The sequence below is a fragment of the Schistocerca americana genome, chromosome 1 (genome assembly GCF_021461395.2).
Source record: "Schistocerca americana isolate TAMUIC-IGC-003095 chromosome 1, iqSchAmer2.1, whole genome shotgun sequence".
NCBI lineage: Eukaryota > Metazoa > Arthropoda > Insecta > Orthoptera > Acrididae > Schistocerca > Schistocerca americana.
Genome location: NC_060119.1, coordinates 527,512,900 through 527,538,623, shown reverse-complemented (window position 1 = coordinate 527,538,623; position 25,724 = coordinate 527,512,900). Strand labels below are relative to the sequence as shown.

Below are 25,724 nucleotides of genomic sequence, written 5' to 3'. Positions count from 1 at the left end.
GCTCTGCCTACATAGATCAACACCTTCAACCCATTACATGCAGTCTCCCATCCTTCATCAAAGACACCAACCACTTTCTCGAACGCCTGGAATCCTTACCCAATCCGTTACCCCCGGAAACCATCCTTGTAACCATTGATGCCACTTCCTTATACACAAATATCCCGCACGTCCAGGGCCTCGCTGCGATGGAACACTTCCTTTCACGCCGATCACCTGCCACCCTACCTAAAACCTCTTTCCTCATTACCTTAGCCAGCTTCATCCTGACCCACAACTTCTTCACTTTTGAAGGCCAGACATACCAACAATTAAAGGGAACAGCCATGGGTACCAGGATGGCCCCTTCGTACGCCAACCTATTCATGGGTCGCTTAGAGGAAGCCTTCTTGGTTACCCAGGCCTGCCAACCCAAAGTTTGGTACAGATTTATTGATGACATCTTCATCTTCATGATCTGGACTCACAGTGAAGAAGAACTCCAGAATTTCCTCTCCAACCTCAACTCCTTCGGTTCCATCAGATTCACCTGGTCCTACTCCAAATCCCATGCCACTTTCCTTGATGTTGACCTCCACCTGTCCAATGGCCAGCTTCACACGTCCGTCCACATCAAACCCACCAACAAGCAACAGTACCTCCATTATGACAGCTGCCACCCATTCCACATCAAACGGTCCCTTCCCTACAGCCTAGGTCTTCGTGGCAAATGAATCTGCTCCAATCCGGAATCCCTTAACCATTACACCAACAACCTGACAACAGCTTTCGGATCCCGCAACTACCCTCCCGACCTGGTACAGAAGCAAATAACCATAGCCACTTCCTCATCCTCTCAAACCCAGAACCTCCCACAGAAGAACCACAAAAGCGCCCCACTTGTGACAGGATACTTTCCGGGACTGGATCAGATTCTGAATGTGGCTCTCCAGCAGGGATACGACTTCCTCAAATCCTGCCCAGAAATGAGATCCATCCTTCATGAAATCCTCCCCACTCCACCAAGAGTGTCTTTCGGCCGTCCACCTAACCTTCGTAACCTCTTAGTTCATCCCTATGAAATCCCCAAACCACCTTCCCTACCCTATGGCTCCTACCCTTGTAACCGCCCCCGGTGTAAAACCTGTCCCATGCACCCTCCCACCACCACCTACTCCAGTCCTGTAACCCGGAAGGTGTACACGATCAAAGGCAGAGCCACGTGTGAAAGCACCCACGTGATCTACCAACTGACCTGCCTACACTGTGATGCATTCTATGCGGGAATGACCAGCAACAAACTGTCCATTCGCATGAATGGACACAGGCAGACAGTGTTTGCTGGTAATGAGGATCACCCTGTGGCTAAACATGCCTTGGTGCACGGCCAGCACATCTTGACACAGTGTTACACCGTCCGGGTTATCTGGATACTTCCCACTAACACCAACCTATCCGAACTCCGGAGATGGGAACTTGCTCTTCAATATATCCTCTCTTCCCGTTATCCACCAGGCCTCAATCTCCGCTAATTTCAAGTTGCCGGCACTCATACCTCACCTGTCATTCAACAACATCTTTGCCTCTGCACTTCTGCCTCGACTGACATCTCTGCCCAAACCCTTTGTCTTTAAATATGTCTGCTTGTGTCTGTATATATGTGTGTGTGTGCGCGCGCGCGAGCGAGTGTATACCCGTCCTTTTTTCCCCCTAAGGTAAGTCTTTCCGCTCCCGGGATTGGAATGACTCCTTACCCTCTCCCTTAAAACCCACATCCTTTCGTCTTTCCCTCTCCTTCCCTCTTTCCTGATGAGGCAACAGTTTGTTGCGAAAGCTTGAATTTTGTGTGTATGTTTGTGTTTGTTTGTGTGTCTGTCGACCTGCCAGCACTTTCATTTGGTAAGTCACATCATCTTTGTTTTTAGATATATATTTCCTACGTGGAATGTTTTATATATATATATATATATATATATATGTATGTTATATATATATACACAGACACACACACACACACACACACACACACACACACAAACACAGATATATCCGCACATATACAGACACAGGCGCATAGTAACTTACCAAACGAAAGTGCTGGCATGTTGATAGACACACAAACAAACACAAACATACACACAAAATTCAAGCTTTCACAACCAACGGTTGCTTGATCAGGAAAGAGGGAAGGAGAGGGAAAGACAAAAGGATGTGGGTTTTAAGGGAGAGGGTAAGGAGACATTCCAATCCCGGGAGCGGAAAGACTTACCTTAGGGGGAAAAAAGGACAGGTATACACTCGCTCACACACATAAGGCCCTGGAATACCTGGATCAGTAACCGACAGCACGAAGAATGGGTACATAAAGATTACAAGAGAAACAATTTCTTTAAGAAATCCACAGTAGCATTTCTTTTGGGATGTACACTATGTGATCAAAAGTATCCAGACACTTGGTTGAAAATGACTTACAAGTTCATGGCACCCTCCATCGGTAATGCTGGAATTCAACATGGTGTTGGCCCACCCTTAGCCTTGATGACAGCTTCCACCCTCATAGGTACATGTTCAATCAGGTGCTGGAAGGTTTCTTAGGGAATGGCAGCCCATTCTTCATGGAGTGCTGCATTGAGGAGAGGTATCGATGTTGATCGGTGAGGCCTGGCAGAAGTCAGCGTTCCAAAACTATCACAAAGGTGTTCTATATGATTCAGGTCAGAGCTCTATGCAGGGCAGCACATTACAGGGATGTTATTGTCGTGTAACCACTCCGCCACAGACTTTGCATTATGAAAAGGTGCTCACTCATGTTGAAAGATGCATTCCCCAGTGCTGAATTGCTCTTCAACAATGGGAAGCAAGAAGGTGCTTAAAACATCAGCATACGCCGTGCTGTGATAGTACCACGCAAAGCAACAAGGGGTGCAAGCTGTCTCAATGAAAAACACAACTGCCTCCGAATTTTACTGTTGGCACTACAGAGGCTGGCAGCTGACATTCATCGGGCATTCGTCATACCCACACCCTGCCATTGGATTGCCACATTGTGTACCATGATTCGTTAATCCACACAACGTTTTTCCACTGTTCTATCATCCAACGTTTATGCTCCTTACACCAAGCGAGGCGTCGTTTGGCATTTATCAGAGTGATGTGTGGCTTATAAGTATCCGCTCTGACAGTTTGTCTGCTTTATTTCTTTGTTGATTGTCCTTGGTGGCGATGTACTACATTGCTATACTGGCTGAAAAATAGGGGGGTGGGGGTTCGAAGTTGAAAACTGACTACTTTAAATGATATAGTCGACAGGTGCACATTTGCGTTTCACAGTTTTTTTACTTTCACTGTTCACAACCTCCCGATAATACACATTTAATATGGCCACTGCACTATCGTTTAACTTTCGATAAGCCTCCTTAATAGTTTGCAGGCAAACATACAATAGTTCACTGTTGAACATCTTCGAGCAGTAAAAACCTACTCACAAAGTTCACAGTTCTTGAAGAATAGAAAGGTACGTATGGAGCAGACACTGTCATGGTATTAACACATGGCCTAATTGTGTAACACTTATTTCACAGTTAAGTTGAAGCATTATTGTTGTCCTAACCAACGCAGGTTTCTCGTCTGAAACTCGACCATGGACTGACTGTCTCGGGACCAAAAATTGGTGCCTTATATATCCTCACAATAACAGGGGCTGAAATTACACATTATTCGAAGTTTAAGTTACAGAAATTACAATTAAAACTCAACTCATTAAATTAACTGAATACATAAAAAACTTCTGCATTTTTAACAGTTTTTTCTACTACTAGGCTTAAGCCGAATTATTTGTTTAAATCATGAAAGTAAGACATATAGTTACGGAAACAATACTTTTTACGAAACTAAAAATTACTTTGGAATTAATTAAGGGCTCTCTTTGTTAACACTTTTTCGAATAGAGCCAAATAGACCTTTTAAGAATACTAATAGTTGTTCCTCCAAATATTTATAATTAGTAGAGAATTTATATTTATTTATACATCAACAATAGAATTTAAGCTACGAAACAATTACTGATTTCACTCTATAACAAAAGTATTAACTAGGAATAGTCAAAATAAATTAGAAAATCAATTACATACATAAAACTAAGCACAAAATTAGATCTGGCATTATATTCTTTAAAACTGAGGGCCAAAGTTTCTCTTTTATGAAAATACAGATTATATTCATTTTAAGGAAGCAGATGGTAAAACAAGAGGGGAAGTAAAAAATATCTCAGCTTGCTTCGTCACAGCGACCATGAAATCCAAGTTTTCTCACCTCCCACCTAACTGTCATAGTACTTGCAGTGGATCCTGATGCAGTTTGGAATACCTGTGTGATGGTCTGGATAGATGCCTGCCTATTCCACATTATGGACCCTCTTCAACTGTTGGTGGTCTCTGTCAGTCAAGAGCCAAGATTGGCCTGTTCGCTTTTGTGCTGTATGTATCCCTTCACGTTTTCTCTTCACTATCACATCGGAAACAGTGGACCCAGGGATGTTTAGGAGTCTGGGAATCTCGAGTACAGATGTATAAAACAGGTGACATCCAATCACATGACCAATTTTGAAGTCCGTGAGTTCCGCGGAGTGCCCCATTCTGCTCTCTCATGATGTCCAATGACTACTGAGGTCACTGATATGGAGTACCTGGCACTAGGTGGCAGCACAACGCACCTAATATGAAAATCTCATGTTTTTGGGGGTGTCTGGATACTTTTTATCACATAGTGTAAATAGTATTATACATAGATACTTTTCTAGGGAGGCAACCACAATTAATGCCGTTCCATGCTAGTAAAGTATGTTTTGTAAAAATGCAATCTGAAAGTAAGAGCTTGGAATGACAATGGAGTCTGTGATCTTTGTCTGCAATTACATTTTTCCTCACTAAGAGCATAGAACTTACACTGGAAAATCCTTGCCTTCTGACAAGGCTGGAACTAGGACTTTGCCACGAGGGGTCAGGTTAATTTTGCTGTTCCTTCTTTCACCCCCCACCCCACCCCTCATGAAAATAGAGAGATTTACAACAGTAATTTAATATATTCCAAAATAAATATCACCATCTCATAACACTGACTTATTTTATAGACTGAAAACGCCAAATTCATTGTACAAATAATAAATGTAAATTTTCACTTCTGAGCTATTTTTCCAGAAAAAATGCTCATGATCTCATCATAGTTTACAGAAGCAGCTCTATGGAGATTATACATAGATTTGGTAAACTTTGTTGAGCAATCATGCTGTTCAAATAATTTTAAATTAGTTTCAGCTTGCTGAAACTCCTTTCTCCAGAGGAGACACGAATAGGATTATGAAGAACATATTTAAGGCTGTAGTAAGGTTGAGATTTCCTTCTACCAATTTATTTTTATAAATTAAATTTTATGTCGATGATGCAGTTCTGTAAGCCTTTCTCTACTGCCAGCATATGGTGAAAGTTTCAAACATAAATTCTTCTATGTTATTACCTTGTACAAAGGTAACGGTATCTGAAAATTCTGCTGCTTTGTATTTTAAATTCTCCACTTCCTTCTTTTGAATTCTGACACCACACATGAATCTAAACTTTGCACTAATTTTCTTTAGTGCCATAAACCTGAAACTCAGCTCCATTATTACTCTGCCAGTTATTACTAACAGGGACAGCCTGAACAAATCTTCCTATGAATGTTTGGATACTTCATCCTCACAAAGCTCATCGGCCATCTTTCTTTCCTGTAATACTTTTTGCTGAGAATTCCATTGATATTGACTACTTTCTGCTAATACTTTGGCTTCAGAAATAGCTTTGGAGGTACAGGAGTCTCTAGAAGCTTTAAGAAAGCTCGAAGGGATTCTAATAATTCAAGCACATTTACATCAATCATAAGGTTGTCTCTTTGCAGAAACTGATTGAGATGATGATTTTTTTTAAAAAAAAGTATTGAATATCAAGAGCAAGTTAAATCAATGAATTAGAGTTTTCTCACACACTTTAAAACAGATTTTGCTTCCGTTTTTGTTTCTGGTGTTGAAAAGTTATATTTTAAAGCTCTTCCATAGCCCTTCATAACTATCAAAGTGCTCATAAAGAGCTTTGGCGGCCTCTACTCTCGCAGACCACATACTCTTGCTCTGGGTTTATACCGGTATGGGTACATGTTTTTATAAGATTTCTGATCTTGAAGCTGAAACCACAAAGAATATATATATAAAAATGACAGATAGTTTCAAAAAAAGTTTGAGCTTTGGTACACATTTCTGCTGTATGTACTGTTACAAAATTTAAAGAGTAACATGTGGTTCAAAAAAGGTCACTTTATTATTCTCAAGTGTTCCTGACTGTACCCCTTTGTACTTTCCAGTTCATCTCATTCATGGAAGATTAGATTGTTCTCTTCTGTATTTTATGTTCAACCCATCTTGTTATATTTTTTGCAGTATTTCTTGACAAAATTTTTCTCCTATTTTGTCTCTAACCAGAAAAAGAAATCAACAGAAGTTTCCACAACTTCTGAGCCATTTAACATGACATAACAAACTACATGTATCATCCGCTCAGCGTGGTTGATATTTGGACTGTAGTCAAACAATGAAAAGTATTTAGCATCTAAAATATCTTTAATTATATCTTGTCTTATTTTGCTGGCAATTACGTCAAGGAATCTATCTTACATATTTTTGAAAAAATAGCTAATTTTCTCATGTTTTGTGGTGTCTGATTTGCTGACGAAGGAGGGTGCTATAGTGTAGTATGAGTTCAATGGTAATTAGAAATTTACCACTCTCTGGCTCAACAAAACCACTAATTTCTTTTTTCCTCCAGACACACTTGTTTTGCTAGAAAAAAGAACAGCATCAGTAATACAGTGCAACACTGCTCTCCAACGAGATTTCTCTTCTTTATATGGTCTTGTAGCTCTCCATCAATGCCCCATTTCCAAGAGAAGATTCTATAGAACATTCTTTGAGCAAAACAAAGCTTACAGTTTAGTGAATTTTCATGGCAAAGCACTTTCTGACTAAACTTTTTCCAAATAATCATTCCTTCCTCTTTAGCTAAGGATGACTTAGACTCAGCATCTGAACCCAAGTGAGAAAATAATCTGCAGGGCACACAACATAAAGCATTTCTGATCTCATTCTAGACTAGCCATGATCTTTTAATTTTTGTCCCACTTGTACCTCCTTTTGAAAGCAATCTGTAATTAAATTGCTGCCCGCTCTATAGCTTTTACTGGTGCCAGATCATGTTTGTTTTCTGCTCTCATTTTTAGAACAACAAATTCCAGTGTCAGAGAAACTCTCTGGCCAAGTACCATATTAACAAGATTTACCCTTCTGATGAAGACCAGCTGACAGTCCAGGAACTCGTGTTTCATATTTCACTACATCAGCTATTTCCTCCATACTCGTATCCTCTTGGTGGTTAACTTCTATCTCACCTAATACCAAAAAATATAAAATCCACACTAATCTTATGAGATTTACTCTCCTGGAGTAATTTGTTTATGTCCTTTACTGTTGTTGTATTATTACAGTAACCGTAAGGCATTAATCCCTATTAAAAATGACACACAAATGCATACAAGAAGAAAGCTATCTGCACATGGTTACTGTCTACTAATTTATGTACACGTATCCACTGGTACGATAAAATCTATATGATCATGTGATACATATTTCCATAAGTAAATTGCTATTCACATTCATACTCTATTTCATCTTCTATTTAATATCTATACATCATTTCTTTGAACATTCAAATCTGTTCTTATATCCTCTGTATATCAGATGTATGGGCCACTTCAATGCAGCAAACCAATCCACCCAGATTTCCTTCAAATTTTGTACATTCAATGAGCCAGATAAGAGATGGGAAACTAACAATTTGCAGAAGTGTATGACAGTTGTGAAGAAAGTTACAGGCCTGCAAAGTTTGGAAATTGTGCGAAATTTGCATGTATAAATGACCGTAATTTGGTTCTAACGCAGATAAAGCAAGGAAACTTACATAATTGAAAAGCTAATGATTAGAGCTTTACATTGATATGCAGCATCTAATGTTTCTAAGAACTTTCACATTCACGGTCATTAATCTTAACGTTTGACTTTGTATATCTTAGAACACCCCACTTTCAATTTTTTTGGAAAAAAATTGTATTGCTTCTATATGTTACTATAAACATGATAAATATCAAGAAGGCACGCCAAAGGAATCATAACCTTTATTTCATCTACATCATCACACTAACAAAATGCAGTAAGAAGCTACGTATCCGTTTTTTTCCAGAACAGCAGCCAACAGCAGTCACTGTTATTCTGACCAATTGGGGAACATTTCTTGCTGTGAACAGCCAATCAGAGACTTGTTTCAGCCAATCACTGTTAGCTTGTTTCATGGCTATACTCAACCCAGAGCGTACAGTTGCAGTAGTAGTTTGCAAAAAATGGATTTCAAGTCAAAATTGTATTGTTGGAATCCATTTAAAGAAGTAGATCATACTTATGTGGCACAACTGGAATAAGAACACTGTGAAATAAACAGAGAAAGAGAAATTGTAGCCCAGCTGAGAGATAAGTTTCACAATTCAGATTGCATGAGTGACAATATACAAATTTTAGCAAGATATTTAAAGAGCTGTAGTATAAGGAAAACCATGAAAGAATTTTCCACTTTAAATTACATTGTTTAAACAGCTAAACAGTCAGTAGCAGAATTTGCTACTTTGGTGACACCAAATCCAAATCCAGGGTAAGACATTGCGTGAGGAAAACATTCAATGTGTGATTTTCACTGTGATCATAACGTGAACTGTGTGATACCAGGAAGAAAAGCCTACATCTGTGAAAGAAAATGGAATTAAAATACATAAGCAGAAGCAGCTACTGTTGCACACTCTTAAGGAATGTATATTTGAAAGATACAGTGAAGCTCCACTTCTACACTTTTCAAGGGTTTTCAAAAAAATGGTGTAACACGTGGTAAAATGTGGGAAATAATGTTTTAAGCTATAGAAGTTATTTATAGGATACCCCTTGCACTTTATGTAAGATATATGTACATAGCAGGCATCAAAAGACTTGTCAGGGACTTGTTTATTATCTAATGAAGGTTTATTATCTGATAAAAACCACTGATGTAACTGGAACTGATAACTGTCAGGGAAATAGGAATGTTTGACTCAATTTCATATGTCATAATCAAGGTTTTGGAAAGGCTGCAGCTGTCATTCATTATTTAAATAATGAAATACTGCACTAGTTACATATTTTTTTGTGCTTAGAATAATGAGTTTCAAAAATTTTTTCTCGTTGTCAAGTGCAAATATGTAAATAAGTATTTTGTGTAGTGCTTGAATATGTTTTATTCTGTGTCTCTTGCACTGTAGTCATCTTTTTGAGGTTATCAGATACTGTGCCTTATCAGTTATGTAGAAACCCCCCCCCCCCCCCCCCCCCCCACACACACACACACACACACACACACACACACACGGATGCGCGCGTACCATCACTCATGCTCTTTGTTTGTGTAACATCACAAAAAATACATACATAAATACTGCACTTGACAACGAGAATAAATTCTCAAAACACATTTTGCTCAACATGAATAAAATATGTAACCTGCAGTGTGTTTAAACTGAAAACATTTGAGCAAGGCAAAGTGAATGACAGCGTCAACTAGCGCTCGAAGTGGCTATACGCTGGAACACGCTAAATATGGTTCGACAAAGGGGTCACGATGATCACAAAAAACTGTTTTTCCACAGTAAAGACAGTTTTGAAATGGTTGTAATTGGTCATGATATCTTCATTTGAACAAACCTAGTTACTACCATCAGCCACAATGCCAATTAGAACTTGGCAGCTGTGGGAGATACGGCATGAACTGTTCCAACTTTTACACGTTTACCAGTTCAAATCAGCTGAGTAGAGTGCCCTAGTGTCAAGAAACTTAACCACACAATATTTGTAAACACTACTACACGGCCAGCATCATTTCTTCTCCACAAACATTTTTTCATAATGCGTAAATCGTGGGAAAATTATAAATATGTTGACGCAAAATCAGGTGCAAATTGAAATTTCCAATGCCCACAATGTTAAAGGACCAATAAAAAAGGCTGTAAATGTCGGCAAAACATTAATTCCAGGAACGTAAAAGTGGGGTTATACTGTGTGCCTGGCCCTATTGCCAAAGTGTGACAAAACTGACTGATTATCTTCTTGAACTGTTTGGTATGAACTGCACGATGAAATTACATATAAGTAGAAAGGGGATCATATACATCATGTTGTTGTTGTGGTCTTCAGTCCTGAGACTGGTTTGATGCGGCTCTCCATGCTACTCTATCCTGTTCAAGCTTCTTCATCTCCCAATACCTACTGCAGCCTACATCCTTCTGAATCTGCTTAGTGTATACATCTCTTGGTCTCCCTCTACGATTTTTACCCTCCACGCTGCCCTCCAATACTAAATTGGTGATCCCTAGATGTCTCAGAACATGTTCTACCAACCGATCCCTTCTTCTAGTCAAGTCGTGCCACAAGCTCCTCTTCTCCCCCAATTCTATTCAATACCTCCTCATTAGTTATGTGATCTACCCATCTAATCTTCAGCATTTTCTGTAGCACCACATTTCGAAAGCTTCTATTCTCTTCTTGTCTAAACTATTTATCGTCCACGTTTCACTTCCATACATGGCTACACTCCATACAAATACTTTCAGAAACGACTTCCTGACATTTAAATCTATACTCGATGTTAACATATTTTTGTTCTTCATAAACGCTTTCCTTGCCATTCCCATTCTACATTTGATATCCTCTTTACTTCGACCATCATCGGTTATTTTGCTCCCCAAATAGCAAAACTCCTTTACTACTATAAGTGTCTCCTTTCCTAATCTAATTCCCTCAGCATCACCTGACTTAATTGGACTACATTCCATTATCCTCGTTTTGCTTTTGTTGATGTTCATCTTATACCCTCCTTTCAAGACACTGTCCATTCCGTTCAACTGCTCTTCCAAGTCCCTTGCTGTCTCTGACAGAATTACAATGTCATCAGCGAACCTCTAAGTTTTTATTTCTTCTCCATGGATTTTAATACCTACTCTGAACTTTTCTTTTGTTTCCTTTATTGCTTGCTCAATATACAGATTGAATAACATCGGGGATAGGCTACAACCCTGTCTCACTCCCTTCCCAACCACTGCTTCCCTTTGATACCCCTTGACTCTTTATAACTGCCATCTGGTTTCTGTACAAATTGTAAATAGCCTTTCGCTCCCTGTATTTTACCCCTGCCACCTTCAGAATTTGAAAGAGAGTATTCCAATCAACATTGTCAAAAGCTTTCTCTAAGTCTACAAATGCTAGTAACGTAGGTTTGCCTTTCCTTAATCTTTCTTCTAAGATAAGTCGTAGGGTCAGTATTGCCTCACATGTTCCAACATTTCTACAGAATCCAAACTGATCTTTTCCAAGGTCAGCTTCTACAAGTTTTTCCATTCGTCTGTAAAGAATTCGTGTTAGTATTTTGCAGCTGTGACTTATTAAACTGATAGTTCGATAATTTTTCACATCTGTCAACACCTGGGATTGGAATTATTATATTCAAGTCTCAGGGAATTTTGCCTGTCTCATACATTTTGCTCACCAGACAGTAGAGTTTTCTCAGGACTGGCTCTCCCAAGGCTGTCAGTAGTTCTAATGGAATGTTGTCTACTCCGGGGGCCTTGTTTCGACTCAGGTCTTTCATAAAAACCTTAAAATATGCATCAAAAAATGTTTAAAAATGGCATGAAAAGTGTCAAAATATGCAAGATCAAATAATAAAAAAACATTGTAGTTACTGTGTGAATTATATTTCAAAGTTGAACTGTCCATGGAAGAGTGACGGCCATGCGAAAAATTGGTACATTTAGAATGCTGTCATTTTCTGAATACTTTCTGCGGGCCTTTCTGGGATTATTTTCTAAAAATTTGCCAAACGGGCACATATACTGCGTTTCAAGAATTGTTCCTCCTTTGCTATTGTTGTCAGTAACAAGCGGATGTGATGCGAGTTAGTCGCAGCGAAACAATTGATATGTACAGGAAGAACTTAGAGATACATTGCACGCAGAGGGGGCACGCTCAAAAACTCCGTAGCGTTTTATTAAAAAAATAACATACAATCACGAATTTTTTGAACAGCATTAACTTTTAATTAATACTATTGGACCGAAGCATAATTTACAATTTTTTTACGTTTTTCTACTACTGTAAACATAAATGACGAAGTACTGCTCCAAATTTTCGGTAGTAATATTGCGTTTTTGATCACTCAAAACATTTTTATAAGCAGAAAAGGACCATTCTACATCAACTGAGGTAACTGGGCAGTATTTGAATTTGGGTGCTATGTTGGCACTTACTGTCTCTGGTAACAGTTCACCCATCCCATTACTAAAACTATCAATTTGGCACAAGGGTTCGAAGTATGGATTATTGTCTAAAATGTTTTCAAACTTGTCTATTTTCTTGGGAATACCTCCAGCAATGAGAAGTTCACTAGAATAATTTTATTCATTGAATGAATGGATTCATTCAATGCCAAACCTTGAGTTTAAAGCTTTTTAATACTTGCAGGTATATGGGAAAAATGAGTGCTAATCACAGCAATGTCTTTTTCTAACATTGGAATCATTAAAAGCTTCCTTGTACTGGCAAACTGAAAAAGCCTTTGCACTATCGAAGCCATTTACTACCACTCTAATGGCCTCGAAATGATCAATTATAAAACAACACAACTCCGACCCACATAGTCCAATGAGTTACCACTGGTTCGGGAGGTAAAGGTAAATTTGGTAGTTTTTCTTTGTAGGTCTTGAAGCAGGAACCTTTAGAAACACTTTCTTTGTGGATGAAATTAGTTTACTTACAGTTGCAAACGTGGAACGTACTACTTCAGCATGGCGATTTACTCCGTGAGCAAAGCATGTTACATGAATCAAATTGGGATAAAGTACTCTGAGGGCTTTTCCTGCTTTGATCATATAGGAAGCAGCATTTGAAAAACACAAACGCCCTTTCATCTGCAGAAGATTCTGGAAATATTTTTCTAATACCCTCATTCACAAATCTGGTGACTGTAGAATGATTTACTTTTTCAAGTTTTTTGCAGGCTGCTAAATAGGCTCTTCTTTTAAAGCACCAACAATTAAATTTGCAATGTAACAGCCACAAGTGCCTGTAGTTTCGTCAACTGAAATCCAGATAATGCTGCCCTTGAGTTCATGGCGTATTTCTTCCAAAACATTTGCATAAATTGTCAGTGCGTAATTTTTACGCAATGTTGATTCATCTGGTATATTTTGTTTTAAGCAATACTTGCGCAGGAAACCTTCGAGCATAGGATTTGTAAGTTTGTGAAGAGGAATATTGCTTGCAATGAATGCTTCACACAGATCCATGTTAAACCAATGTTTTTTTGGTTACCTTTGGACAAATCCCTGCTACCGCAACTTGCTGTTATCAGAAGTTGCTGTCGTGGTCTTTTCTTCTGCATTCCTGCAATATGAAGACTTGTCTTGACATACTGATCAAAACTTATTTTGCACAAATCGTTTTCCTCACAAACTCAACAATATAAAACAATTCCGTCATGTGTAAATGTTCCAGGATGGTCAGCTATGCACAAAACGACGTTTCTTTACTTGGGTGGCAAGGTGCACACCATGTTACACATTACATGTCGTAAACAGGTTTAACTGTGTAACAATGGATGTGCAACTAAAAGCTTGCATGGTTTAATTTAATTGTTGCCGACATGTACGGTATGACAGCGAAGGGGATTAACCAGGGACACAGGCGCAGGAGCATTGACTCTGTCTACCTGCTCCTGTTCTGTAATGATTTCACTAGGCAGTGGCCTCTAGGTTAGCAATTGCACACAGTTCTATGTCACGGTCAATCTGTGAGACATCAAAAAAAGATAGGGCTAGAGAGCGACCGTTTGAATTTTTAAAATACTGTAAACATAGAGCGAAAATATGCATCGTCACTAATTTTAGTTAAAGTATGCAATAACCGGTGAAAAGGAGCCAAATATGCGAATGCATATGCAACTTGCAAATGCATATAATCCGGTCTCAACATATAAGTGTTGGTCAACAACACGCAATGTAGTTCTGGAGACACACAAAAACAACAGATATTTAATGAAATGTTTGCATGAAGTTTACAACAGCTCCTTCCGCACTCATTTATCAGCCAGCAGCAGTCACAGTTCTATAAAATCACTAAAGAAGAACCCTCAAAGTAAGTGAGTATCTTGCTGTTTGTGATTTTGCAAAGAATTTACGTTTCATCATCCAAAATGAAGTACAGGAATTTCATTGGCAACTGTAGCCACTCTGCTACAGTTGCCTGATACTGCAGAGTGTGTGTGTGTGTGTGTGTGTGTGTGTGTGTGTGTGTGTGTGTGTGTATTCTTTTCAGCACAATTTCATCAACTTCTTAAAATGTCACTTTGCAACTCCAGAGCTTATTCACTAGTTTTCAGATGGATGTGCTGCTCAATACAAAAACAAAAAGAATTTCAACAAAATTGTATTTTTTTGATACAGCACTTGGAAAAGGACTATGTGAAGGGGTTGCAGGGACTGCAAAGATTCAGCCGCACTTGCCAGTCTCAAGCAACCTCATGAGAATCATATTTTGACACCACAACAGTTGTTTCAGTGGTGCAAAGAAAATATTCCTTCATGTGTCTTCCACTATACATTGGCTTCCAACCAGGAGAAGATATTGCGAAGCTGAATTCAAGAATTCGAGGCTGACTCTGGGTACCCAGAAGCTACGCTGTGTAATACCTATTACCAAGGATAAAGTAGAAACAAGGACATAGTCTACTCTTCAGTGAGTAGAGAAGATGCAGTGATTGCTATGGTGAATGAAATGCTATTGACAGACATAGATGGATTTGTTGCTTGTTATCGGCAGGTTTCATACGTTTTGTAACTTTTGAATAAACAGGTGAAGTACAGGCCAGCTTCTTGCATGCACATGGACCAACTCTATCATTTGTGTTATCAGAAGATGTGAAGCTCTCACAAGACTGGATCCAGTGACACAAAGAGGAAGGACATACAGCCTCCCTGCCTCCGACGTGGTGAACATTAACAGTTTAATTGGCGACTTGTGAGATGTGATTTTACCACGTTTCATTACCTTTTCATTGAAGCTACAATTTAAATAGTTCATAATACCACTACAACAATATAAACCATATTTTTGGACAGTATTACTCATGAATTGCACTTTTTAATAATTAATATTTCATATTTATGTACTACCTTCTGCATTTTGATAGTGTACCAATGCTCTCAGAATAAATTTTTGGGCATGGTACCTTTGGTGTATGATCTTCGTATTTATCATGTCTGTATAAACACACTGGAGCAATACAATGTATTTTTTATCTCTAAAAAAAAAAAAAAATTTTTGAAGATTACATGTTTTGAGAGAGTCGTATCAATGTCAAGCTCTACTCATTAGCTTTTCAATAATACAAGTTTCATTGCTGCATCTGGATTAGAACCATTATTATAGTAATTTACACACACACACACACACACACACACACACACACACACACACACGAGCGCGTATATTTCACACAATTTCCAAATTTTTCGGAACTGTAACTTTCTTCACAATTGTAATAATACCTCTGCAAATTGGTAATTTTACATCTCTTATCTGGATCGTTGGATGCCTCAAATTTGAAAGAAATCTGAGATGGTCAGGTAGAAAATGTCAGTTTTCTGCATAGAATTGATGTGGAATTACCTGTACGTTTGTGTATCTTAAAACAGAAACTATGTGATACTTACATTGTTCAAATCTTTCATATATGCAAACATAATGCAGATTCGCAACTTGAATGGACTTGAACAACCAGAAACAGAAATAATAGAACCACAAGGTGTGATGTTTGGTTTACACTTTGTCTTTCTCTTTCTCGTGAGTAGAATAAAATTCAATCACTTGAAATCATTACAGAGAAGATAATATTAAACAATAAAATTAGAATACAAACAATTATAGCTGGTTTTTAAAAACATGTAAAACGCCAATATACCTATTGCTATAATTTTAGCATATCCACTACAAATCAAATTTATATTGTATAGTCTTGCCTGATTTTTTTCATTACTGCCACTAGGCTTTCTGAAAAACAAATACAATTTTCATGTTATGGACGACATCTCACTTCCTTCCTCTAGTTTCTCCATTATTTCATTTGTGACCACCCATTATTGTAAAAGTTAGTTAATAATTTAAATACACAAATATTAACAAAACAATGGAGATTAATAAGACAGCACTAGCAAATGATGGAATATCACGAAACAAGAGAGTGTAGGCCTCAGGCGACAAATTTTGGGAAAAATTTTATTTTTAGGTTAAGTATAAAATATGTTTTCCGATAAATTTTGTTTGTTTTTTCACCCATTGAAGGACTACTTTGTTTGCAAGAAATGTGTAAGACATTGATACAGGCATTTGAAAAAGCATCAATTCTTTTACTTACATATTCCATAAGAGTCCTGCTTCTGCATTCATAGAGAAAAATGAATACATAGCAACAAATCATTTGCATTCTCAGTTGCATACTAAGATTTTATCTTATGGAAAGTTTTTCATTATGATAAATTGTCTCCTGGTCTGTTCTATTCTAGATCTGATCTCTCTCTCGCAGTTACACAGCTCGCCCATCACATTGTCCAAGTACTTAAAGGAAGATACTTGTTCAATTTTATTTCCTATTATTGACAAGGTTGTTTGAAATTTTCTCTTGATCTTGGAAATGTTGACAAACATGCCAAATTCTTCACTGTGCTGGGCAAAATTGTTGACCATGTGTGGGGGTGAAGGTACATAAATTGCAGTATCATCCTCGTACCCAATATTGTTAATTATCTTTCCACTTATAATGATCCCGATGCTTTCTTCTGCCAACTCTTCTCCGAAAAATGCTTCGGAGTAATTTGATTCTACACAGACCCCCCAACTTCCAGGAACTTTAGACTTATTGAAGAGTATTGCTTGAGCTAGGCACATTAGCAGTTAGCAAACAATGGATGTTACCTGACTGGAAGGGATAGGCTGCACGCATCAAGTCAGAGACCCTGTCAACTTGGAGGAACTTTAATTATATTGAATGACGCTGCTTACTAATTGCACTTGTTTTACATGCATGTAGTTCTAAGCTAATTATTTTTATTAAAATTAATCAAAAAAAATATTTTATACTGAACCTAAAGGCAAAATTTTGCCCAAAATTTGTTGCCTGAGGCAAGTGACCTCTTAAAAAGTTCTTGTTTCAGGAAGACTAAGAGTTCTTGTAATTCAAGCTGTATGTTACTTTTCAGAACAACTTTTTCCACATGGTAATAACTAAATAAGAGCAGTCAAATCTTTCCTCATCTTAAACAAAGATTTTATTTATTCTATGAATGTGTATCTATAAACAAAAATGACAAAGATTCCGAAAATCAGTTAACATACCAAGAGTAGTATGCAGTGTAAATGAATACAGGAACGGGAGAGGACAGGAGAGTCGAATCTGGTACTTTTAAAAATACTTAAAGGAATTGTTACTTACTTTAGGCAGTGAACTTGGGCAGGAAGCTTCTCTTCTAAAGAGCGCAGCTGTTGATAGGCACTCTTGTAATCTTTAGATTTAACCAGTTTACAGACAAGTCCACATTGTTCTGCAAAATCTATTTCCTCACATTCCATGTCTGTTGATGTGTCATCTAGTAGGGGTATAAAAGAACACATTTACAACATAACGAAATTTAGCCTTAAGAAAAATTGGAGAATAACGTGATCACTACATTTACAAAAGAATAATTCTCACACTGGCTACCTACAAGGTCATTAAATGAATATTAAAAAAAAATTATTACTGCCCCATATTAGCATCAGAACATATATATTATAGGATCATTTTATAATCTTACAGGATCTGCTAGCTTAATACAAGGAAATATAAGTCACATATACAGATATACAAACATAAAAACGTGTTAATAGGTAGGGTGGGTTGCCACCTGTGGCCTTGTTGAAAGAAACATTCTGGTATTTGCCTACAGTGATTTAGGTTAACCGCGGAAAAACCTAAATCAGGAATCTGTGACATGTTTTCAAAAACATTCTGATCACGACAGAAACGAACGCCTGTCATAGGTCCAAGATTGCTTCGTTGTTTACAAGACTGCACCAGAGGTAGGCAGTGTTTGCTCTCTGCTACTTCCGCATTTGCTGCTTTGGCGAGATTGGATTCCTCTTCCTGGACTAAAGCAATGGCCACCACGTCACCTCCAAAATCTAACCGATGACCTGCAGCCCAAGGAACTTTGAATGATTGGATTAATTTTTAAATGTTTTCCGAAGAAGGATCTTTGAATTGTGGAGCTTTCAGACACACTTCCTTATGAGGAACCTCCCAAATAACTGTGTCCCAAATCACCACTTCAGCATATGATTTCTTATTTCCAGGAGTCACAAAACATTATTTCCTACTGAGTCCCTGCAGCTTGGCCACTTGTGTGGGGTACAATTGATAAGGCTGTTTACAACATCGATAAGAAACCACATGAGATGCAATGACACACCAGTGGTGGTAAAAGTAGGTAGATAACAAGGCACACATTCAACAAAGGTCAGTTGTGCTGATTCTCTGAGAACGTACTACGCGAGTTCCACGATGAAAAAGGGATTTAAGCATGGTTGGATCTGTTATTTGGATTGCAGCGAAATGCTGCCGTTTCTCATGTCTCCATAACTCGATATTAATACTCACGATATAGCGGAGATGCTGATCCGCGATAGGCACAATAGAAAGCCATTAAGGCCTTTGTCAGCAGTACGAACACACACACACACACACACACACACACACACACACACACACACACACACACACGCGTTCCATTCTGGCTTTTCCATTGTTTGATTTAACTTGATATTAATGCGATTTCATCAGACTCCTCCAACCCAGGAGTATCCCCTAAGGAACTGTTTATCACTCTCACTTTGTGTGACAAAGAAGTTCAGCTACATGTCAATACATGCACCTCTGTTGAACTTTCAAACATATCTATATCTCTGTGTGCCACAGCTTGTCACTTGGTGACATATAATAGATAAAACATCCGCCTTAAGGGGCAAATCACGAACAAGGCATCATACAAACAGGCTGCATGCTGGTTCACCTTTCCTGGGGTTCAGGGCCCTTATACAGAGAATCTTTTTAGTCCGCGATGCTTCTTCAGCTTTCGAATTTGTCATCAAGGACTCTGCCCACCTGGTCTCTGAAGAAATACTGTTTCGCAAACTGAATGACCTCAATAAGGAATACTCTAAAGAGCTTTTCTGGTGGTCTGGGGAACAAGACGAACTTTATGGAGCACATCACTTTAAAGAAGTCAGCATGCCCCAACTTGTTCTGTGTATGATCTATGCCCCTTGCATTATGGGATGCTGTCAACCCACATCTGTGAGAGAATGCTGGTAGTTATTGTTAGAAAGTCACGGGGAAAACTGTGCCAGTGTGGAATTTTTAAGGTTAGTCAACTTTCAGAAATCAACATTTATCCCATTCTGAAATCTGCAGTTGTGGGAGAACAACATTTTTCAAAATTCAATCTTGGGGTGGCCAGTGCCCCAGCCATTTCTCAGGAATTCCTCGAAAAATTGCTGCAGGACATCCCAGGATGTACAAATTACCTCAGTGACATTGTGGTGACAGGATCTACAATGACAGGACACTTAGCAAACTTGTGGTAGCTGCCAAAGGCCTGAAACATAAACTTGAGAAATCAGTTTTCTTTCAACCATTGGTGGAATACCTAGGGCACTTATCTCCTGCGATTGCATTCAATACACACACAGGCCGGTTGAAGCAACCATCGCCGTTCCTCACCTCAGGAATCAAAAGGAGTTCCTATCTTCCTTGGGGAAGATCACATATTACAGCAAATTCATCCCAGGTATGGCGTCAATTATGTGTCTGCTAAACAATCCTCAGAAGAAGAGCATCCTTTTTGTCTGGTCAGAAGTGTGTGAGCAAGCTTTCACATCTCTGAGGCAGGTCCTCATACAAGCCCCGTTTCTTGCCACATTTCAACCATGTAAACAGTTGGTGGAGACAACAGGCATCAGGGTTCCCTGACTAATGGATACGAGGGCAGCTTTTGTGTCAAAGATACTCAGTGCTATGCAAAAGAAGTATTCGCAAATCGAAAAGGATGCTCTTGTGACTGTCTTTGTGCTGAAGAAATTCCATGTTTTCCTATATGGATCATAAGCTGTTACTCTCCCTCTTTGATTCTGCAGCAAAGCTAACAGAGGACTGCCCACCACCTCCAGCACTGGGTGCTTTTTCTCAAAGTTACCACTATGAAATTCACTTCAAGAATACCAAATAACACGCAAACACGGACACCCTTTTCTGTCTCCTGTGGAACCCTGACCCATTTCGACCAAGATGAGACCTCGTGCTTCCATTTGGATGAAGAGGCTCGATTGCTATCACAATGACACATGTGGCAGCAGCGATGTCGAAAGACACCATTTTACAACAGGGGCAGAGGTACATCTAACAAGGCTGACCTGGCGAAATTCCTGGACAAGATTCTAACCTGTTCTGCCATTATTTTCCCCTTTGCCACTGGTTCATCCTGCTGGGTGGCGTGATGCCCCTCACTACTGACCAACAATCTCCCTCGGTGGTCCCACAGTCAGTACTGCAGCTCCTGCAGCAAAATCACTGGAGAGTCCTGGGCACTGAACTACTCACCTGGCGTCATGTGTATTGGCTGAGCTTAGACCAGCAGGTCTACCATCTTCTTAGCAACTGTTCTCAGTACGAACAGCAGCAGCCAGCATGCTGGCAGACATTCCCTATCTGGCCAATACCCTCCAACCCATGGGAGAGCATTCATGTTGATTTTGCTGGATCCCTCTTGGATATCATCTGGCTGATTGTCATCGATGCACACTCAAAATTTCTGTACATGGTCAACTGGTGGTCCATGAGTGAGGAAGCCACAACTGCTACAGTCGGTAGAATCTTCGCTACTGAAGGTCTCGCACTCAAGAACTGCGATTCTGTTCTCAGGTTTTCAGCGGGTACTGCCGCTGCAACAGCATTCCCCACCTGTTGTCACTGCTGCCACTGGCATTTGTTTTTCCTCCGTCGCACGCTCTGAACCCTGTCCTCCTGCTCCCGAGATTTTCCTGCCTTCAGACTCTCCGTCCTGTGAGACACCCACAACCCTGATCTCACCTTTGTGTTTGTAGGCAGTCCAAAATGGACTGGATATCAGCAAACAACCAGGCCCCGCCGCCACTACTACTGTTCCTTTCCATTCAGCATCACCTACCGCACCTTTCAATGTAGCCAGTCACTGCTCAGTGCTTGCTCTCATTCAGTTCTGGTTCAGTGTGTAATTCACGTCATCATTGAACTATTGTAATTGTTCTTGCCATGTGGCACACCGAAAATTCATTTGTTCGAGCTTGTACTTGTGGTCAGAAAATATACTTGTTCCTGCAATGACAGAGTGTAAAACACTGCACTGTGAGTTGCAACACCAGGTCCAAGTTGTATTGCCAGTCAAAAGTTGCGGGCAACATGTTCATGACAGGGACTGAAGCAGGGGGGGACAACTAATGCAGGAAAACCTTTCCAGTTAGTGCTGGATAACAGCAACTTTAATCGATGAGCAGCATCACCATCCAGAACCAACATCTCCCTATGATTTTGTAAATTACGTCTTAGTTGCCATTCTCTGTAAAAGTTATTTATTTGCACTACTGCGATTTTGGCTATATGGTCAGTATCACGTGGTATAATTGTGCTTTGGCACAGTTCAAAATCTGAAAAACTTCTAGCATGTATGTATGTCATGATCGTATCTGTATACTGGGCCTATTAACATAGGTAACATAAACTCACCAAATCACTACTTGTGACATGAATTTTCACAAAAACAGTACACACGAGTAGTGATTTGGTGCAATTCATGACAGACCAAATATATGGACATGATAATTCTGTGGATACATCCCAGAAGATTTTAAGATACAGGAGGAAAAAAAAAACCACCCCACCACGACCACCACATGACTGTGATCCTGAACCGTGAAATATTAATGTCACTACATGGTAAAGAAATGAATGCTCTAAGATGCCGTGAAATATTAATGTCACTACACAGTAAAGAAATGAATGCTCTAAGATTGAGTATAAACCTAGAGAGGATCCTAAACCCTCAAGCAGTACTCCAGGATGGGCTGCATTAGTGTTCTACAAGCAGTCTCCTTTATAGATGAGCTATACTCTCCTAAGACTCTTCCAATAAACTGAAGTCAACCATTGACCTTCCCTACGACTGTACTTATGTGCTCATTGTATTTCATATCACTTTACTGTAGAACACGAAGACAAAGAGAGGAGTTAAAAATGACTACATATTAGTCCAAATCGACAGAAGAGAAGACAGCAAAAAACAGGGACTTGGAGAAAGGTCTATAAAATATGCCACAGAGAAACGGAGGTCACTAACTAAAAATTAAATGGCCTTCACCATACTGCTACAACAGATAAAAAGTAAAACACAGTTGACAGTCCATACGTCGTTCGCTAAAATGGCCAAGAATTCAGGCAGCAAACACAAATGAGAATCTAAGTGGTTTAAAAAAGTGTATTCCGTGAGGAAATAATGGACTGTCAAAGGCTGAGTGCAATGAGTACAAACTGGTGGGGGAGCACCACTTAACAAATGGCGATGACTAAAAAAATATTGCCCGATACATTCCTGGAACTTAAGTATCTACCGAGACTGAACAAGACCGTCCTCAAGTAGCAAATGAGAAATGCTATCCTCAGTACAAGTAAAAAAGATATTTTTTAAACCATCAAATTCTGACAACCAATTGTGTATCAGACACTAACACAAAAAGTGAGCCAAGGGAATATTTTTTGCTGGTAATGGATGCTGCGATGCAGGAGCCTATGGTGTTTGTATAGGATTCGACAAGGTTTTGCCCTGACATAAATCTAGTATACATCTGTAGGCTTTTACAGCTGCAGTAAAGTTTCCAGAAAATTCTTCTGCACCGAAGACCATGTAATGCCATAAAATAACGAATCAACATTTCAGTCACTATTGTAACTGTGTCTCAAGAGAGTATGTAATTCTACAGGGACAGTAAATTTTAACTATTAATACACTGTATAATTCTTCCATCTACAAGTCCTTAAAAGATACATACAATTAACATTCAGTGTGTGATTGGATCCAATATGATGGCTATTATGAATGCATCCAATCATATGACAGATTTTTTTATGGACATTTTAAAGGAACTCTAGGGGAAAAGTTAAGGCAATATATTAATAATTTGCACCGACTTGGTTGTATTATGTACTCTGATGAAGGCCACTTGCAATAGTGGATGAAGTAATTGTTCATTGTTGTATTACATGACACTGTTTACAACCCAGAAGAACTATACAGTAATAAATCTATTAAATCAGGGACAGTGAGGCAATGTAAAAGTAATTGCATAAACACATAATTAAAAGTGCTTAGGAAAAATTACACCAAGCTCAATAAAGAAGAGAAATTGATTTGTTGAACTGCCTGAAGTAGTTATGCAACTTTTAAATACATGTACGAAAAAGATATGTGGAAGAGCTAATTAGTGTAGGTGCAATACATGGGAAAGCTAAAGTAAAGAGATTTTACTAGATCATGCAATGGTATCAAGATGCATCTGAACTGTTAAGGATTCTTTGTTAATTAAGAAGTTAATATTTGGTTCTTATATAAACCACATCCATGAAGTACAATGGTCAATAACTTTATCATCTTTAATAAAACATTAAATCTCAACTGTTATCTTTGCAACATAGCTCACAACTGTGGACTAAATAAAACTCCTTTCAAAACTTTGAATTCTGGACAGGAGCTTTGACAGAATCAATACCTATTACACAGCAGTGTTCAGTTAATTGTCGGTCCTGTTATGCAACCCTGAGAAAAGGTATTTGCAAATTTTAGACAGTTGTAGGTACAGAGAGCTGGCTAAAGCTGGAAATAAGTTCAGCTGAAATTTTTCCAAACGATCTAACAGTGTTCAGAAAGGATAGATTAAATACAGTTGGTGGTGGAGTATTTATTGCTGTCAGAGGTAGTTTGCCCTGTAGCAAAATCGAAGTAGATAGTTCATGTGAAAATAGTATGGGTAGAGGTTATACCAGACAATCTGACTAAACTATTAATTGGATTGTTTTATCGACCCCCTGACTCAGAAGATATAGTTGCTGAACAGTTCAAAGAAAACTTCCTTTGCATTTGAAATAGGTACCCCACTCATACAATTATAGTTGGTGGAGACTTCAATCTACCCTCGATATGCTGGAAAAATTATACATTTAAAGCCGGCGGCAGGCATAAAACATCATCCGAAATTGTACTGAATGCTTTCTCAGAAAATTATTTTGAACAATTAGTTCATGAGCCCACTCTAAGAGTAAATGGTTGTGAAAGCATACTTGGCCTTTTAGTAAAAAATAAACCTGGGAAAATTGTGAGTATTGTGATGAATACAGGGATTAGCAACTACAAGGCAGTTGCTGCTAGGCTGAATACCGTAACACCCACAACCATCAAACAAAATACATCTACTTAAAAAAAAAAAGTTGCTAAAATTGCCCTTAATGCCTTTTTAAGAGACAGTCTCCACTCCTTCCGATCTGATCGTGTAAGCGTACAAAAGATGTGGAATGTTTTCAAAGAGATAGTATCGACAGCAACTGAGAGATATATACCACAGAAATTAATAAATGACAGTACTGATACCCCACAGTACACAAAACAGTTAAGATCGTTGTTGCAGAAACAACGAAAAAAGCATGCCAAATTTAAAAGAACGCAAAATCTCCAAGATTGGCAAAGTTTTACAGAAGTTCGAAATATAGCGCTTACTTCAATGCAAGATGCTTTTAATAATTTCCACAACGAAATTCTGTCTCGATATCTGGCAGAAAACCCAAAGAGATTCTGGCCATACATAAAGCACACCAGTGGCAAGACACAATCAATACCTTCAATGCGGGATAAAAACGGTGAAGTCACAGATGACAGTGCCACTAAAGCAGAGTTATTAAACACGGTTTTCCAAAATTCCTTCACCAAAGAAGATGAAGTAAATATTCCTGAATTACATTCAAGAACAACTTCCAAGATGAGAAACATATAAGTAGATATCCTCGGTGTAACAAAGCAGCTTAAATCACTTAATAAAGGCAAGGCCTCTGGTCCAGACTGTACACCAGTCAGGTTCCTTTCAGAGTATGCTGATACAATAGCTCCATATTTAGCAATTATATATAGCCAATTGCTCACAGAAAGATCCATACCTAAAGACTGGAAAATTGCTCAAGTCACGCCAATACCCAAAAAAGGGAAGTAGGAGTAATCCCTTGAATTACAGGCCTGTATCACTAATGTCGATTTGCAGTAGGGTTTTAGAACATATACTTTAATCGAAAATTATGAAGTACCTCAAAGAAAACGATTTATTGACACATAGTCAGCACGGTTTCAGGAAATATTCTTGTGAAACACAACTAGCTCTTTATACT

At 38.8% G+C, this 25,724-nt stretch overlaps 1 protein-coding gene across 1 annotated transcript in view; it reads right to left on the bottom strand.

The window, feature by feature from the left end:
• Positions 1-25,724, bottom strand: part of LOC124624589 (condensin complex subunit 1) — a 213,413-nt gene that overhangs the window by 96,681 nt on the left and 91,008 nt on the right. The window contains exon 10 of the mRNA XM_047149116.1: positions 17,667-17,820. Within this exon, the coding sequence (XP_047005072.1) occupies positions 17,667-17,820 (154 nt within the window). The remainder of the gene's footprint in view (positions 1-17,666; positions 17,821-25,724) is intronic.